A 13315-nucleotide genomic window follows, 5' to 3' on the forward strand; every position below is an offset into this window, starting at 1 on the left:
CAACGGAAGTCCCGCCTCTGTGACCAGGAAGCTTCTGTGGGGGCGGGCTATCCTTGTCCCGCCCCTTTTTCTGTAAAGGAAATGATTGGCTGGTCCAGTGCGGGTGTGCCCTGTGTGTACATGACAAGCCGGGACATCCCGGCGCGCCCCTGCGGGTATAAGAAGGCTTTCTTCCCGACCCTAGTCTGCTGTGTCTGGTCCTCCTCTGCTCTTCCCAGATTATTCCTTTAGAAATCATAAATGCTCAAATCTCACACCTGCAAGCTTTTCTCTGGAAAGTGTAAGAAGCAAAGTGAACCAACCTCGGAAAGACAAAGACCGCGTGTTTCTCGCTCAGATGCAGATAGCCTAACCTGTAATGGATATAAGTAGGAGTAAGTGTGGGTAAAGCCTAACAAACCAGAAAGGAGACCAAGAGAGGGTAAAGAGGGATGTTGGGGAAACGGCAGGGTGAATAGACCCAGAAGATAAACCGAGAGGAAGATACATGGTGCGCGGGGTTGGTTGGAATACTAAATCTACTCTGCCTTCATATGTGTGCCTGTTGCCTATGGAGGCCAGAAGAGGGCATCAGATCCCCTGGGACTGGAGTTACAGAAGGTTGTTACCTGCTGAGAATTGAACAGAGGTTCTCTACAAGAGCAGCGAGTGCTGTTAACTGCTAAGCCATCTCTCCAACCTCTTTGTGTTCTAATTTTGAAATTCAGCCACCTAAGGGATCTAATTTTAGAAGGGATACTCTTTTGTATATACAGTAACTAAGAAGAAAAAATTTCACCCATCATAGTGGTTTATATTCTTTTAATTTTTATATTTGAGCACTTGAGAGGTGGAGGCAAAAGGACCACTCAAGTATACAGTGAGTTTGAGGCCAGGCTGAGTTAAATGATACCCTGTTTCAAAACAAAAATAAACTTATCTACAAGTCCCGACTCAGTAGCACAAACTTACTGTGATCCATCACAGACCACAGCAAAATGGGAAACGTCAGACAGATACCAGACATAATCTAACCTAAAGAAAATTATTGGGTTTTTTTTTTTCTTTTCTTCGGAGCTGGGGACCGAACTCAGGGCCTTGTGCTTGCTAGGCAAGCGCTCTACCGCTGAGCTAAATCCCCAACCCCAATTATTGAGTTTTGAGGCTAACTTTACAATTGTTTTCAAACTGGAGGTTTTTTGTTTTTGTTATTTTTTTATCTTGTTACCTCCCGGTCCCCACCCCACCCCCACCACCTCCAAGCTACCCTACATGACTCATAGCTTGAAATTAAAATTCAAAAATCCACACTGAGACTCAGGAGTAAGTTTTCTTATTGCTCAAGAATATGGACCTGAGAGGTTGGGGATTTAGCGCAGTGGTAGAGCGCTTGCTAGGCAAGTGCAAGGCCCTGGGTTTGGTCCCCAGCTCCGAAAAAAAAGAAAAAAAGAAAAAAAAAAGAATATGGACCTGAATTCAGATCCCCAGAAACTCACATAAAAGCCATGGGGAACAACTGTGCATGTTATACTAGAACCTGTAGGAGACAGAGACAGGGGACTCCACGGGACTTGCTGGCCAGCCAGTATAACCTAATCAGAGAGCTCCAGGTTCAATGAGAAATCCTGTCTCAACACAAAACAAACACACATCTATACATACATGTACATGTGTGTGTGTGTGTATATATATATATATATATATATATATATACACACATTTATATGGCGGAGAAGGCTGGAAAGACGGCTCAGTGATTGAGAGCACTTGTATTTCAGGGGACCTGAGTTTGGTTTTCAGCACCCATGTCTAGCAACTCACAACTACCCATAACTCTAGCTCCAGTGGATCTTTTTTTTCTGGCCACACACACACACACACACACACACACACACACATATACACATAAACACATACATACACACAAATACACACCTTTAAGGAGATAAGGTGACGAGCAGTAAAGAAAAACTGCCAGCGACCTCTGGGCTCCACATATGCAGGCACATGAACATGTACACATGACTATACCACATATGAACACCCAATTGGTTTTTTAAAGGTTTATTGTCTTTGTTCTTGGGTACCATCCCTGCGTTGATTGACAGTGCAGCACTGTTGAAAGTAATCCACATTATCTGCTCTGAAGGCAGATGAGACAGCTGGCATGAACATCTATCTCCTTTTGGACCTCAAATTTAGCGTGGTGTGCGAAATCGGTGGAGTTGACATTTTTATTTCACCATATGTTCCACATAGAGTCACAGCCTCTCTCACATGTGGGAAGAGAGCAGCCCTCCTGGAGAGGGACTTAACTGAGTGCATCCATGGGTTTTTTTTTAAGCCACTACTTATAACTCAACAATTCCCTTCTCAGGAATGCTTCCCAAATACAAGGCTGAGTAAGCATGGCTTTGTGGGCCTGTGATCTCAGGACCTGAGAGTGGAAAGAGGAAGATCGGGAGTTCAAAGCCATCCCAGGCTACATCGTCACTTCTGAGAACAACCTGAGCTACATGGGACTGTCTCAATTGTTTTGCATTTACGAGCCAAAAAGACAATACGTTTGCCTTACTAAATTATAAATATCCATAACGTGATGCGGTCTGTAGACATTAAAAACATTGATATGGAGTCCGGTGAGATGGCTGGGGCAGGGGGTGGGGTGGGGCTGGGGGTTACCTGCTTGCAAGTTGTGCAAACCAGAGGATCCACGTTAAGATCCCCAGCACCAGGGTAAAAGCCAGGTATAGTGCTGTAGTGGTTAATTTTTTCTGTTGCTGTTATAAACACGATGACCGAAAGCAACTTGGAGAGAAAAGGGTTTATTTTCTTACAGGTTACAGTCTATCGTGGAGGGAAGGCAAAGCAGGGCTGTGATGAAACGGGCACCATTGTTGTGATGAAACGGGCACCATTACCAAGTTGGGAAGGACAGGGTTTCTTTGGCTTAGGCTGCCATAGCACAGCTCATCATCAAAGGACAGGAACTCAAGCAGGGCAGGAACCTGGAGGCAGGGACGGATGCAGAGGCCATGGAGGGTGCTCCTGACTGGCTTGCTCCTCACGGCTTACCCAGCCTGCATTCTTTTTTTTTTTTTTTTTTTTTTTATTTTTTTTTTTTTTTTGGTTCTTTTTTTCGGAGCTGGGGACCGAACCCAGGGCCTTGCGCTTCCTAGGTAAGCGCTCTACCACTGAGCTAAATCCCCAGCCCCCAGCCTGCATTCTTATAGAACCCAGGATCACCAGCCTATGGATGGCACCACGCACAATAGACTGGGCTCTCCCCACCAATCACTGATTAAGAGAATGACCTACAGGCCTGCCTACAGCCCGATCTCACGGAGGCATTTTCTTAGTTGAGTTTCCCTCCTCTCAGATGACGTTAGTTTATGTCAAGTTGACAAAACCATCAGGCACCCTCCCTCTGACTCGGTCAGCTACTATATTTTTTTTAATTATTTATTTTTACTTCCGTCTCACTCTGTGGCCTGGGCCAGCCTGGAACTTACGTTGTAGACCAGGGTGGCCTTGAGTTCATAGAGATGAACCTGCCTCTGCTTCCAGAGTGCTCTGGAAGGCGTATGCCACCACAGACAGCTTCCGCACCATTCTCACACAGCTCAGATAATTAAAAATTAGTAGAATGCCTTCTAGACATGGCCACAGCATGGGAGTCTGACCTGAGCAATTTATCAGTTGAGGTCCCTCTTCCCAGCTGACTCCAAGGTTGTGTCAGGTTTACAGATGAAGATGATAGGTCTCTAACATCAAAGTGGGATTCTTAAGGAACAGACAGGAAGAGCTTGGAGAATAACTGGCCTGCCAGGCTAGCTGAAAAGGCAAGTTCCAGGCTCAGTGAGAGAGAACTAAGACGAAGTTCCATTGAGGAAGACATCCTAACATCAGCTTCTCGCCTCTGTAAGCGCCTCCATGGGTGAATGAGCACGTGTGTGTGCCTTAGTTAGGGTTTTACTGCTGTGAACAGACACCATGACCAAGGCAAGTCTTATAAATGACAACTTTTAATTGAGGCTGGCTTATAGGTTCAGAGTTTCAGTCCATTGTCCTCAAGGCCCACACACACACACACACACACACACACACACACACACACACACACACACACACAGGAGAGAGACAGAGACAGAGACAGAGACAGAGACAGAGACACACAGAGAGACAGAGACAGAGAGAGACAGAGAGACAGAGAGACAGAGACAGAGAGACAGAGAGAGAGAGACAGAGACAGAGAGAGAGAGAGACAGAGACACAAAGAAAACATTAAGGTCAGTTTGAAGTAGACCTGTAGATCTTAGTGGTGGAGCACTTGCATAGCATATGGAAAGTCCTGGGCTCCATCCCCAGGACTGAGAAAATGCTGACCCCCTCCCCCTTTTCAATTTTGAAAAGAAAATGTGTGCAGTGTCTGGGCCACACCACTGTTTCACCATCAGTAGAAATGCCCAACGTTAACAAGCGTCAGAGTAAGACGTGCACTCTTTCAAGCAAGTGCACAAACAAAGCAGAGTTTCTAGAAGACACCACGCAACCACCACCAGCTCACTTCACTTTTACCCACACACAGGAATCCATCCAGAGGAGGTCACCAGGGTGGCGAGTTAAGACAAACCTGTAAGGAAATACATCCATCGAAGTGTGGTTCTTTCTCCTTTTTGTCACATGTATGAGTGTTTTCCCGGCATCCATCTCTGCACCGCTTGTGAGCCAGGTGCTTACAGGGCTCATAAAAGGGTTCATCGCCCTGGAACTGGGGTTACACACGGTTATGATCTGTCATGCAGATGCTGGGAACCGAACCCAGGTCCTTCGGAAGAGCAGCCGGTAATTCTCAACCACTGAGCCGTCTCTCCAGCTTCAACTTAGTTTCTTGTTATTTTTGTGGATGTGCGTGGGGTGGATTGTCACAGTATACATGTAGAGGTCAGAAAACAACTTTGTCTAGTCCGTTCTCTTTCCACCATGGCCAGGTTTGTTCAGCAAGAGCCTTTATTGTCTGAGTGATCTCACTTGTTCCCAAAGTGTGGTTCCTAATACAAAAGCCATGAAGTAAACACTAATAAAAGAGAAGCCACAGCACATCACCATACCTGAACCTTTATGAGGCCACCGCAAAATTAACAAGGCATATTTCTCTCTTCGTTTCCATGACAACACATTCCTCTTGGGTTTTGTTTTGTTTTGGGGTTCACTTGTTTGATGGTGGTGGTGGTTCATTCATTTGTTTTGTTTTGGTTTTTGTTGTTTTCTTTTTCTAATGCTTCCACCTCAGTATTCACTATTGAATCTTTGTCTCTAGACGTATAAAATTTGTAGGACTCGTGTTATATCTGTCTTCAAATCCACTTAGGCAATACAGATGCATTACTGTATCACCGCAGCCACATTGGCACATGCCATAATCCCAAAACATCAGAGATGTAGGCGAGTCCTAGTTGGCTACAAGAGAACTTGTCTCGAAACATACCTCAGAAATACATGTGCCCAAGGGTATGCATTTGATGGTGTTTAATAACAGTATTGTTGGTATTATAACAATGTTAAAGCCCCAATATCTGTGATGGTTAATGTTGTCGACTTGACAGGATCTAGAATCATCTAAGAGATAAACCTCTAGGCACACCTGCAAGGGATTCTCTGGATTAAGGTTGGCCTCTGAGACTGTCCTTAAGGGATTATATAGATTAAATGTGTCATAACTCTATGATCCGCACCATTTACTCTGGGCTGGATTGCTGGACTGTATAAAAAGAAGTGAGCCGTATTCATTGCTCTCTGCTTCAACACATCCTTTTGTTTGTCTCAGTGCCAAGGATGGCCCCTGGGACCTCATGCATGCTGTGAAACACTAGGCTGCTGAACGATATTCCCAGACCTCTCTGCTTCTTTTTAATTAAAAAAAAAACTGACATTTATATTTATTTGATGTGTGTGCGCAAGGCTGTATGCATGTGAGCATAGACTCCACAGAGCATGTCAGAAGACGACTTGTAGGAATCAGCTCTCACTGAGTTGATTCTCACCTTTGCCATGTGAACCCTGAGACTTGAACTCAGGCTGTCAGGCTTGGCTACAAGCCACTCTTATACACTGAGCCATCTCGTTGGACCTGCTCTCTGCTTCTTGGCTGTGGATGCGATTGGCCAGGCTATCTCACACTTCTTTTTTTTTTTTTTTTTTTTATATCCAAAATGTGTTTATTGGGAACGTTCCCACTCATCTTGAATCAGGGGCTTTCAGTGCTGCTTCCTCCTGAAGGAGCATCCTTCTGTCAGCCTTGCTTTTCCACCTGTAGGCTGACAGAGTACAGTGGAGCAGCCAACACACAAGACTACCGTTTGTGCATGGCTAAAGACCGTGGTGATTTTATAGCATCCTGGGCATTTCACATCCATAAAGTAGGAATTGGGGCTCTGCACCAGGCGCTTTTTCTTGTGTTTCCTCTTCTCCTCTTCTGGAGAGGGATGAAGGAGATCCTTTGCGAGAGGCATGTAGGGAGGTCATCACCGCCGGAAAGCTATCTCACACTTCTACTGTGGTGACTTCGCTGCCACGATGGACTGTGCCTCTAGACAGTTGAGCCAGACACAAACAAAAATCAAGAAAACACACAAAACCTCCTTCACCCTTCGGTTGCTTTTGTCGGAGTATTTTCTCACAGCAGAAAGAGAAACCTACTCAATGTCCATCAGTAGAAAGACGGACAAAGATCATGAATGCAGGTAACTATTACCGAGCAATTAGCAAATGACTGAGTAACTACTGGTAAGTAGGTGTCTTAATTAGGGTTTCCATTGCTGCGAAGAGACACCGTGACCAGGGCAACTTTTATAAGGGAAACTATTTAATTGGGGCTGCCTTACGGTTTCAAAGCTTCAGTCCATTATCACGGCAGGAAGCATGGCGGCATCCAGTCAGGCAGTGTGCAGGAGATACTAAGAGTTCTACATCTTGATCTGAAAGCTGCCAGGAGGACACGGTAACCCCTTTTATTCTTGACTCTAAGCCAGAGCCACATGGCCAAAGCTGCCGACTTCTGCTGCTTGCTGGAGCGGGAGTTCTGCTGCTTGCTGGAGCGGGAACGTGCCCCTTGTTCTAGCACATCGTCACCAGCTTGCTGTGTTCGATTATTTCCTTTACTGCATAAGCTTGGCTGTCCTGGACCTTGCTCTGTAGACTGACCTCGAACTCAGAGAGCTGCCTGCCTCTGAGTGCTGGGATTAAAGGTGCGTGCCACCATAGCGGGACCTCAGCCTTTCTTTACCTTTTCATAAGATCTTTGTAAATTCTGAATTACTATGGTTATTTTAGAGACAAGAACATAGGGACAAATACATAGCCCAAGGACATATGACTTATACATTTTACAATTAGGGCTCTTTCCACCTATCACTTCCCATTGGTGTTTATATATTTTCCCCTATTTTGTGAGGGGTGTGTGTGTGTGCATGTGTGCGCACGCGTGTGCACTTATGTGTATGCCTATTCAGGGAGGAAGGTGCACATGTGTACACGTGATTGGGAAGACCTGATGATGTAGGAATCATTTTTGGTTTCCTTTCCTCTTCCTGAAGCAGGAGCTGTCAATCAAACCTAGAGCATCTGTGATAACTAAGTCAATAGCTACATCGTATGCTCTGGAAATCCCTTCTCTGCCTTTTGGGGCTTTGAAATTACAGGTGGGACAATGCACACTCAGCATCTATGTGGGGCTCTGAGGATCCAAATTCCTGTATCTATTTATAATAGTTTCTGGTTAAGATATAATGTGTAGATATGATTCACCCTCGTAAAGTGAATTCAGAGAAATGTGGAGCTATCACAGATAATTTTAGACATTTCATCACGCTGCAGAGAGACAGATCCTCAGCAGACTGAATTGAAATCCAAGCAGTTTGAGTCCAAATTTAGCTCCAGAAAGAAGTCACACATGCAGTTTTTTACATATGCCAAAAATGTATGTTATTTGAGCACATATAGTCATACTAAAACACTAAAATACATATGGAAAGGATTCTGACCTTATTATCATGATGACTTATTATTATTTTGGAGTTATTTTTTCCTTGAGACCAAGTCTCAAGTAACCGCAGCAACTCCTGAACTCCCAATGTAACCCAGACTGGCCTTGAACTCCTGATCTTCCTGTCTTCACCTCTAAAGTTAGGATTACAGAAATGCACCCCCACCGTGCCTAGCTTCTTTATTTTTTGCAATGCTAAGGACCAAGCCCAAAGCTCCATAAATTCTACCACTGATCTCTGCTCCCACTTAGCACTGGAATCATCATCACCATCACCACCACCACCACCACCATCATCATCACCACCACCACCATCACCATCATCATCACTACCACCACCATCATCATCACCACCATCACCACCATCACCATCATCACCATCATCACCATCATCACCATCACCACCACCACCACCACCACCACCACCCACCATCATCATTGAGAAATTATTTCTATACACTCCACATTTGCCCACAACTCAGTATGTAACTCAGAAGGATCTTGAACTTTCGATCCTCACAACAAACGCCTCTGAGGGCTGGGATGACAGGGGAGTACCCACTCGTCCAGACGGCTCCTGACTTTACAAGGGTGATTACCAGGCTAGGTAGATGGCTCAATTGAAATTTTTTGTGTGTGTTTGTTTTGTTTTGTTTTTGCCTTGCATGCCCAAAGACCTGAGTTCGATACCCAAGGATCTAAGTTTGAAGGTTTTGAACACAGTTTTTAAAAGAGCCGGGCACAATGGAACACACCCATAAGGTCAGCACTGTGGTGAAGTGGGTTCCTATTCACAGTGAGAATACCCTACTTGGCGAGTTCCAGGCCAGTGAGGGACAGGGTCTCAGCATACAGAGTGGGGCAGGCTCAGCAGGTAAAAGTGTCTTCTTTTACCCTGAGGCCCACATGGTGAGAGAAAGAACTGACTCCAGCAAGTTGTCCTCTGAACTCCGCACATGCACCATGCACGCGCCTGTGCACACCAACACAATAAATGAAGTGTGTTTTAAGGTGGATGGTGCCTGGGAGACAACACCCAATGGTGTCTTCTGTTCTATACACACATACACACATGCACATAGACACACATGATAAGAGAAAAATTGTCTATTTTTTTCCTGATGAGACAGAGTCTATTCAGTGTATTCTCGGTGTAGCTAAAGGTGACCTTTGAACTTCTGATTTCTGTCCCTACTTCCCAAGTGCTGAACTTACAAGACTCTACCCACAAGCCCAATTTTATGTAGTGCCAAAGATATAACCCAGGGTTTCATGCTTGCTAGGCAAGCACTCTGCTCACTGAGCTACATTCCCACGCTTTAGAGCCCTTGTCTCTTGGGAGGGTGTGAGGGGAGTGATTTCTGAAAGGCTCGCATTTGGAATCCAGCTCTGTCCGCGATAATCAGTTCTATTATAAAGGCAATTGATATAGTCTGAGTGTGGTCTTCCCCCTAGCGAAATCCATGTCGAAATTTAATCCTCCTTATGAGATTAAGAGATGAAACTTGGTGGGACATCTAAGAGGAGATTAATTATCTGCCCTCATGAGTGGATTAAACCACTTATGCAATTAATGGACTAATGGATTTTTGGATTGATTGGTTATTTCAGGAGATTGCTGTAAAAGCCAGTTCAACTGTCTCTCTCATGTTCCCGTCTCTCACCAGTATGACAGCCTGTGCAGCCTTGGGACTCCGCCAGCAGAAAGGTCCCAGATGTAGTTCCTATAATTTAAATGTTAGCAGTGAACTAAACTAAACTTCTTATCGTTATAATGTGAGCAGCCTGCGGTAGTGTGTTACTCACTACGTAATTTGTAGTAAAGCCACAAGTAACATTCGATATCAGTGGTTAACTTGGTGTATGGGGATATCGGTCTATTCCTTGCCTTAGAAATTTTTCATGCTCTTTGCTCTGCTAATTTGAAGTATCAGTGTTATGTGGTTGTGTTTTATTGTTTTATCTTGTTTTGTTTCTTTTAGAATTATTATTTTTAGATAGAATTTCATGTAGTCTAAGATACCCACAAACTTTCTGGGTAACCAAGAGCAGTCTTGAAGTCTTCACTCTCCTAGCTCTGTCTCTTTCAACAAATGGTGTCGGGAAAACTGGTTGAAGCTTAAAAATAAAAGTAGATCCCTTTCTCTCTCCCTGCAGGAAAATCAACTCAAAATAGATTTTAAAAAGAAACTAACGTAGGACTTAAACCCTGAAATTATCAAGAGAGACAGTTTGCGTTGGGGTAGAGAGACTTCAAAACACAGGCACAGGCAAGGACTTTCTGAGAAGGGTCCCATCCATTCATTATACCAACAACTGACAAACAGGATTGCAGGAAATTAAACACTCAGCACTCAAAATATAAAGTACAAATGACCAGTAAACAGAAATAAAAAAAATGTCCAACCACAGACGTCCGCCATCAGAAGACTATTAAAACTTCACTGAGGGACTAGAGGATTGCTGGAGTCTTTAACCTAGCATGCAAGAAGTCCCGAGTTCAAATCCCAGCACCTCATGAACACTTAAACCTGGTACAGCACTACATGCCTGTGATCTTTTTTTATTGGATATTTTAAAATTTACATTTCAAATGTTATCCCCTTTCCCGGTTTCCTGCCCATAAACTCCTATCCTCTCCCCCTCTCCCTTCTTCTTCTTTTTTTTTTTTTTTTTTTTTTTTTTTTGGTTTTTTTTTTTGGCGCTGGGGACCGAACCCAGGGCCTTGTGCTTCCCTAGGCAAGCGCTCTACCACTGAGCTAAATCCCCAACCCATCCCTCCCCTTCTTCTATGAGGATGTTCCCCCACCTGACCACCCACCCCACTTCATGCCTCCCTGCCCTGACCTTCCCCTACACTGGGAGGGTCCAGCCTTGGCGGGACCAAGGGCTTCTCCTTCCACTGGTGCCCAACAAGGCCATCCTCTGCTACATATGCAGCTGGAGCCATGGGTCTATCCATGTGTACTCTTTGGGTAGTGGTTTAGTCCCTGTGAGCTCTGGTTGGTTGGTATTGTTCTTATGGGGTTGTGAACCCCTTCAGTTACTTCAATCTTTTCTCTAACTCCTCCAATGGGGACCCTATTCTCAGTTCAATTGGCTTCGAGCATTCGCCTCTGTATTTGTCAGGCTCTGGCAGAGCCTCCCAGAAGACAGCTATATCAGGCTCCTGTCAGCATGCACTTCTTGGCATCAGCAATATTGTCTGTGTTTGGTGTATGTATGTATATGGGCTGGATCTCCAGGTGGGGCAGGCTCTGAATGGCCATTCCTTCAGTCTCTGCTCCAAACTATGTCTCCACATCCCCTCCTATGAATATTTTTGTTCCCCCTTCTAAGAAGGACTGAAGTCTGTGATCTTGACACTAAGGAAACAGAGGCAAAAGAATCAAGAGCTCAGTGTCATTCTCAGATATCTAGAAGGTCAAGGCCAGATTGCTCTATGTGTGACAGTCTCAGGGGGGAAAAGTGCCATTCACAGGAAAACGATACAACTTGAGATTATCACATTAAACAAATCAAGTCAAGTCAACATCACACCAGAGGCAAAGATCACAGCAAGTTTTAGGCCTTCATGTACTATGCAACAAGACTGTTTGGGAAAAGAATAAAGAAAAGAAATAGGGGTTGGGGATTTAGCTCAGTGGTAGAGCACTTGCCTAGCAAGCACAAGGCCCTGGATTCGGTCCCCAGCTCAAAAAAAAAAAAAAAAAAATTGAAAAAGAAAAAAGAAAAGAAATAAAGAAATGTTATGCTTTGAAAATCGTCCATTTGCATTCATTTCCTTATCTTTAGTTAATATGTATGTGAGGAGGTTTATATGGAAGTCAGGACAATTTGCTGGAGCCAGTTCTGTCCTTTCACCACATGAATACTGGGGATCGTCAGTCTTGGTGGCAAGCACCTTTATACGTTGAATCATCTCTCTAGCCTAATATTACACTTCTAAAGTTCTCTATCCGGTTCCCTGAGGACCCTGGGTTAAAGCTTTACCTTTATGCTCACATTTCCATGATCCTTTAATCTTTGCCCTTTATAGTTGAGTTTTATTTGTGTAATTATTCAAGAACTGCTTATAACAGTCTACCCCCAAATGATGTGGGCTTGGTAATTTCCTAATGTTTTATTCTATAATAGACATAATTTTTTTTTTTTTGAGCTGAGGACGGAACCCAGGGCCTTGCGCTTGCTAGGCAAGCGCTCTACCACTGAGCTAAATCCCCAATCCCAACATCTTAATTTATAAAGAAGATCCTGATATTGCCTAGCTTACAGGATCCAAGTTACATTAATAAAGTTTCCCTCCTCATTACTGAACACCTGTCTTTTCTTGGCTGGGCTCTGATATTTTATTTATTTTGGTTTTCTGAGCAGCTAATAATGCACTGCTGTCATTTTTCAGAACGCATTCTCTCCCCTGGCATCCCGTACTTTTTCACGTGAGAGTGTCTTCTGTCGGATGTAGTGTTTCTGTTGAAAGAGTAATCAGGGAGGCAGCGGGAGGACAAGGATAGGGAACCTGGGAATGAGGTCAGGTACATTCTCCGTGTTCCTACAGCTAGTGTAGTGTACAGGCCAGGGTCAGCGCGTCCCCACTCGCTACCCGTACTCAGAGATGGACGCCATAACCGGAAGTACCTTTTTGCCAGCAGAAATTCCACCGCACGCATGTGTGCGTGTGGCAGTTTTGCTGCAGGCTCAGCATGGGGGTGAGGGTGGGAGTGGGGGTGGGGATGGGTTTGGGTGGAGTGGTGTCAGCCCAAGTTTGGGGTGTAATTTTTTTTTTCCGGAGCTGAGGACCAAATCCAGGGCCTTGTGCTTGCTAGGCAAGCGCTCTACCACTGAGCTAAATCTCCAACACTGGGGTGTAATTTTCCAGTGGGTTTTTCTTGGGGTGTCCAGAAGCAGCGACGGATGTAGGCCTCGGCTCCAGCCACTCTTCCAGGCTGTCTTCAAGAAAATCTACCCTCGGGGCTGGGGATTTAGCTCAGTGGTAGAGCGCTTGCCTGGCAAGCACAAGGCCCTGGGTTCGGTCCCCAGCTCTGGAAAAAAAAAAAAAAAATCTACCCTCTTTTTTTTTTGACTATGATACTCAGCCTGACTTTCTGCCCTGCCTGGAAGTAAGTGTTACCTGTCGGGTGTTTGTCCTGTGTTCTATCCTATAGCACTCCATATATGTCTTTATAGTATATATTCGAAAATTGTAAGAGCCTGATGTGGCAGCCTCTGACCAGCATTTATAAGAAAGAAAATGAGGAGTTGCAGGCCATCAAGTTCTAGGAAACATCCTGT

The 13315-nt window shown here is 44.7% G+C and overlaps 1 protein-coding gene across 1 annotated transcript; it reads right to left on the reverse strand.

Annotated features, from left to right (window-relative positions):
* Positions 1-6162: 6162 nt before the first annotated feature.
* On the reverse strand, positions 6163-6491 carry LOC116885413 (40S ribosomal protein S27). Its single transcript, XM_032886700.1, has one exon. The coding sequence runs from the start codon at positions 6489-6491 to the stop codon at positions 6237-6239; it is 255 nt and encodes an 84-aa protein (XP_032742591.1). The 3' UTR covers positions 6163-6236.
* Between the last annotated feature and the right edge of the window lie 6824 nt (positions 6492-13315).

This window comes from Rattus rattus, chromosome 16 (genome assembly GCF_011064425.1).
Source record: "Rattus rattus isolate New Zealand chromosome 16, Rrattus_CSIRO_v1, whole genome shotgun sequence".
NCBI lineage: Eukaryota > Metazoa > Chordata > Mammalia > Rodentia > Muridae > Rattus > Rattus rattus.

Coding starts and splice junctions, on each gene's coding strand:
- LOC116885413 (XM_032886700.1), bottom strand. CDS start 6,491: ATGCCTCTCGCAAAGGATCTCCTTCATCCCTCTCCAGAAGAGGAGAAG.